Source organism: Rhipicephalus sanguineus, chromosome 11, assembly GCF_013339695.2.
Source record: "Rhipicephalus sanguineus isolate Rsan-2018 chromosome 11, BIME_Rsan_1.4, whole genome shotgun sequence".
Taxonomy (NCBI): domain Eukaryota; kingdom Metazoa; phylum Arthropoda; class Arachnida; order Ixodida; family Ixodidae; genus Rhipicephalus; species Rhipicephalus sanguineus.
In genome coordinates this window covers 92,870,389-92,876,388 of record NC_051186.1, presented here as the reverse complement: position 1 = coordinate 92,876,388, position 6,000 = coordinate 92,870,389, and the positions used below count along the sequence as shown (strand labels likewise).

At 48.5% G+C, this 6,000-nt stretch overlaps 1 protein-coding gene across 1 annotated transcript; it reads left to right on the top strand.

The window, feature by feature from the left end:
• Positions 1-482: 482 nt before the first annotated feature.
• On the top strand, positions 483-989 carry LOC119375228 (uncharacterized). Its single transcript, XM_037645412.1, has one exon. The coding sequence runs from the start codon at positions 483-485 to the stop codon at positions 987-989; it is 507 nt and encodes a 168-aa protein (XP_037501340.1).
• Positions 990-6,000: the final 5,011 nt, after the last annotated feature.

Below are 6,000 nucleotides of genomic sequence, written 5' to 3'. Positions count from 1 at the left end.
AGCCCTGTTTGACGACGATGCACCCCCGTTGGCCCCTAGTGGCACATCTCCATCGCGAAGACTAACGCCTACGATCATGATTCAGCCATTGTGGCAGCTGAAGTTGTTAACGAATACCTGGACACATATGACATGTGTTGGGACCTAGAAAAGAAGAGAAAGAGGAAGCGGAGAAGCGACCCACTACGCACGTGTTTTTCTTCTTCTTCGGATTCTATGTCGCCATTAAAGCGATCGTAGTTCATTCTACTACGCATTGAGTATTTATTGCCGTGTGCCACAGGATTGGCTATGTCGTGCCATAACATATGGTGCCGAAAACCCGGGATCTGCGGCTAATCGGCGACACGTACGGCAGCATCGACAAGAACGATTTCTCTGAGGAATAATCGTCAGTGCTTGGTAAGCCTCGTCGGTGGCCGCGACCAGCTACGTCAACGAGTGGACGCAAGCCCAAGGTTTCCTGTGAGTACACTGCAGCAATGGATCGTTTGAAGCAGAAGAGATCATCGGCACGAGCTCAGAATACAAAGATAATCAACGAGGCGACAGCTATTTTGGAAAGCGACAGCGTAGATAGAGCGACAATCATCGCATTGAAGGAGCGGCTGACATCCAGCAATGACAAGCTGAAGAAGATATCGGACGAAATGGAAGATCACATTCCAACAGAGGAGCTCGCGTCTGAATACGCCGCAGCAGCAGACTACGAAGACCAAGCAGTAGCGACACTTGCACGTCTACAGTGCCGAATCGAAGACATCAACAACGCGCAGAGAGCCGTCGACGCTGGAAATTCAGCAAGTACCGTCCATGCTCCTACGAATGTCGGCAATGCACATATTGGACCCCGCCTACCTCGACTGGAGATCACGCCGTTTAACGGAAACATACGGGAGTGGACGGCTTTTTGGGAGCAGTTTGACGGCACCGTGCATTCAAATGCGACACTAAGCGAGACGGACAAGTTCCATTACCTTCGGAATTAGCTGAGAGGAGAAGCTGCTGCAGCAATCGCTGGATTTGCGACTACAAGCGCATGCTACGGAAATGCAGTTCAGCTACCAAAGACAGATATGGGGATAAACGGCAAATAGAGCAACATCACCTACGAGCCTTGAGAGACATTCGATGCGTGAGACTGGCGTCTGACGTACAACAGCTGCGCAATCTATACGACCAAGTCCAGATGAACATGCGTGGTCTCGACGCTCTCGGGGTGCCGACAAGCAGCTTTTCTGCGATGCTCTATGACATTCTACTGAAAGCACTGCCGCAAGAGATCGTCATTTCTTTTCACCGCCAGCGCCGTATAAGTGAAGTCATGCTCCGAACATCGGTTGCTACAAACGAAGAAACAGTGTCATCGTGTCAGGAGCTCGACAGCTTGCTACAGTTTACCCGCATCGAAATCGAAAGTCGAGAGCGATCAGGGGCACAAGAATCGTCAGAACGCACTTACAACCGCAAGCATATTCCATCGGCATCTGTGCTGCATACCGCGCATACGGAAAAGCAGAAATATGGTGAGTGTTTCTTCTGCAAATCCCTGAGACATGAAACGGAGGTTTGCGACAGTTCTCTAACGCTCGAAGAGAAGAAAGATAGACTAGGCAAAAACATGAGGTGCTATAAATGCACTATACCGGGGCACCTAGCCAGAGATTGTCGAAGACGCTTACAGTGCCTTTCTTGTAAAAAAAGGCACGCAACAACTATGTGCAACCCAAACGCCAATGAAAAGAGTACTAGGAAATTGAACACAACGACCGCATGCGTTAACGAAACGCAGTCAGATCAGAACGAAAGATCAACTGCCGTAACGAGCTGCCAACTTGACGAAGGTGTACATCTTCAAACCTTTCGTTCTTGGGTGGGAAGAGAAGATAAGGCTTGCTACATAAGAGGAATCTTAGACAGCGGCAGCCAGCGTTCATTTATAAAGGAAGAACTCGCTACACGTTTGCAGCTGAAAGTAATCGGAGAAACGAAGCTGGCAATCAACACGTTTGCGTCTGAAGTACCTTCCCAACCACGACGAAGTAAAATAGTCGAAGTGCACGTGAGAAGTCAGTTTGGAGACAAAGAACAGGTCATCGAAGCTATCACGATACCAGTGATCTGTCAAGATGTCGCAGTGACAAATACTGACTGTTCCTTTAGCAAGAACCTTCGTGAACTGAAGATGGTATTAGCGGACGAGCTTACCATTCCTATGGCGCAAGCCGAGCCTGGAATAAGTCTGCTTATTGGATCAGACCAAATATGGAAGATCATAACCGGTGAAGTCATCAGAAGCCAAGAAATTGAAGGACTAGTGGCTATTAACACTATATTGGGTTGGACACTACAAGGACCTGTGAAGAAAAGGAGCTTTGTTCAAAGCACATCCAGAGTGATGCTATGTGTATTAAGAACAGATATACGTTCACAATCGGAGATTAATGATGATCTGCAGTCCTTTTTGACTTTGGATGTTATGGGCATCTCCCCAGAGGAAGAACAGCTAACTTCTTCAACCACGTTGTCCAGGTTCCTAGAGAATATTGTCAAGAAGGATCGACGGTACGAAGTTGCAGTGCCGTGCAAAGAACCTGACATAGAATTAATTGAAGACAACTACCTCGTCGCACGTAACCGCCTTCAGAGCCTTGTACGACGACTATCAACCAAAAAAGGCCTGCTGGAACGGTGCGACCATGCCATTCGACAGTACGCTGACTCGGGACACGCGGAAGTAGTCTCCAAAAGGAAACCCAATGATGAGCGTACATATTACATGCCGCACCGAGAAGTTATCCGTGAGGACTCTCTCACTACGAAGCTGAGGGTGGTATTTGATGCCTCGTCGCATGCAAAAAGAGACCAAAAATCGCTGAATGATTGCCTACAAACCGGACCGAACTTGAATCCTCAGCTGCAACAAGTCCTCATGCGATTTCGCTGGTACAAAGTACCAATGACTGCAGACATAGAAAAAGCGTTTCTGCAGGTTGGTGTTAGACCACAAGACAGAGATCTCTTCAGGTTCTTGTGGTTTGCTGAGAAGCCGACGTTACCATTCAGGGAAGACGACATACAGGTCTGGCGAATGACAAGAGTACCTTTCGGATCGACGCCAAGTTCATTAATTCTTACAGCGACCATTCAACATCACCTCAAAACAGGTGTAGACAACGAGCAGCATGGAGTGGCCCAACTACTTGCGAAGTCATTCTATGTAGACGATTTGCTGATTGGGGCGAATAACTTACAAGCAGCTGCAGAGCTTTACGCCACCACAAAGGCAATAATGAATGACGCTGGAATGCCACTCAGAAAATGGACAACAAGTTGTCAAGAGCTGCAGGACATATTCGACTCAAACGAACCAGCTATACCTAACCGCAGCGGACAAACGTCAACCACAACAAAAGTCCTCGGAATGACATGGAACATGGAGACCGACAGCCTTACTTACAGCTCTCAGAATATCTTGTCATTCCTGGAGAAGGCTCAAGATACAAAGCGCCTTCTTCTGGACCGAATCAAAGAGACCGACTTCCAGTCGTTCATCACGACACAGCGGATTAAATGGAAATTCATCGTAGATGCGGCGCTGTGGTGGGGCGGTTGGTGGGAAAGACTGATTAGATCAGTGAAGACGTCTCTACGAAAAGTCCTCGGACGAAACAGCCTTTTTGCTGAAGAACTCGGTACGCTACTTACCGAGGTCGAAGCTGTGGTTAATTCCCGACCGCTTACTTACGCCTGCCTCGAAGCTGGTGAGCCATCCGCAATTACGCCAGCACATTTTATTATAGGCCAACAATTTACCACTTTGCCGGATGGTGATTCAACAGAAGATTCAGTGAACCACAGCGGTGCGAAGGAATATTCACGGCGTTTACAACACCGCCAAAGTTTGTTGGATCATTTTTGGAGACGTTGGAAGCACGAGTATATTCTCACTCTACCATCTGCACATCGTTCTCCTGGATCTTCTTCCCGCAACCTAGCAGTTGGAGACATCGTTATTGTGGACACACCCAACAAAGCGAAGTTTATGTGGCCTCTGGCAAAAGTTGAAGAAGTTTACCTCGGCAATGACGGAATTGTTCGCGCTTGCTTGTTACGCCTGGGTAGCGGAAAAGTTTTGAAAAGACCCGCGCAGAATATATACTACATGGAGATCGGCGCTACCAAAACTGAGGCCCCGGAAGTTGTTGGGACCTAGAAAAGAAGAGAAAGAGGAAGCGGAGAAGCGACCCACTACGCACGTGTTTTTCTTCTTCTTCGGATTCTATGTCGCCATTAAAGCGATCGTAGTTCATTCTACTACGCATTGAGTATTTATTGCCGTGTGCCACAGGATTGGCTATGTCGTGCCGCAACAACATGAACAAACACATAAAATACAATGGCACTCGATATGCACTTCTTCAAAGCGTTAACAATCGAGGAAAGAAACGGCACGGTGTGCGCTTCTGAGTAATAGTGTAACCTAGGCTTGTGATCATGCATACACTATCACACTGCGCATCAGCAATACGGGAGGCGGAGGTTCCTAGCTTCACGTACCGCTGGCCACGTTCCACGTACTGCTCGCCTCTGTCTCGCTCCACCGAGGCAGGGCCAGTGGCGTAGCCAGAAATTTTTTCGGGGAATGGGGTGTTTCAACCATACTTTATGTATGTTCGTGCTTGCGTTTGTATGCGTTCCTGTATGCACGCATGGAAAAATTGAAAAACGATCGGGGAAGGGGGGTTGAACCCCCGCCCCCCGAGCTGATGTATCGGAGAAGTGGGGGCTACGCCCCTGGGCAGGAAAATCGCCCGTGGACGTAGGTGCCATTCTGCAGCTCTTATTGCCGTAGTTTTATCAATCGGTGCTCTCGCACTGGAACCAGTAGGTGGCGGAAAAACACCGTTGCTGCATGTGGAAGCTGCAGTAGTCCGACAACGAGCCACCGCTGGCTGACACAAAGCGAAAGTCAAAGAACGTAACTGCGTGTAAGGCTGCTACTCTATGCTGGATCGGCAAGTTTTTCGCTGGTATTGAGACGCTTTAAGATGGCCTCCTAAAGAGCGCACTGGCAGATTTCTCGGAGGCCACGCTTTAACTACCCTTTTCGCCAAATCTATCCCTATCACCGCTTGTAAGCATCATGCCGCCATACTTCTCTTCACCGCTCACAGATAGCGGCACCGCCCCTTCCCGCCAACCGAGAGCACCGTGCGAGAGAGAATGTGTGAGAGATATAAGGCACGTTTTTGGAGTGTGGCGCATCTGTCTCGTCAGCTTAGTCGGCAGCTGGCTGGGAACTCATCTGCACGGGCCGAGAGGTCACACGTTCTATTCCCGGCGGCGGAACATTTTTCTTTTTCTTTCTCCTCTGTTATTGCCTATCATTTCATCAACGCCATAGCCGTGACGGAAATGCGTCACTGAAGCTTTGGTGGACCCCGGCATATAACACTTTCGTGTTAAAAATAGTTTTTACATTCCAGTCATCGTAGGCCAATGCATAAGGGACCCTGTGAGTTTTAACGATCATAAAAATTTGTGTTTGTGAACTTAGGTGCAGAAATCGCAGAAGGTCAATTGGTGGAGCAATCCGCAGTTAAGCTGAAATGTGTGTTTTAGGTGCGTATTTGCAGAAGGTTGGTTGTCTTTTCGCCCAGCTTCATTACCATTTTAGCACTGCCGAGTGCTTGAACAGCCATTATTACAAGTTACGTAATTCAATGTTTCAGCAACTAATAAGAATAATGATATTTAGGTTTTAACGTTCCGAAACCCCGATGTGGTTATTAGGGACGCCGTAGTGGAGCGCTCTGGAAATTTTAACCACATGGGGTGCTTTAACGTGCACCTAAATCTAAGCACACGGGCCTCAAGTATTTTTGCCTCCATCGAAAATGCGGCCGCCGCGGCCAGGATTCGACCCCGCGACCTTCGGGTCAGCAGTAGAGCACCATTACCACTAGACCACAATGGCGGGTCAACATTTCAGCAAAG

What these genes read in the sequence shown, in the direction of transcription:
- LOC119375228 (XM_037645412.1), top strand. Translation starts at nt 483, where the DNA reads ATGGATCGTTTGAAGCAGAAGAGATCATCGGCACGAGCTCAGAATACA.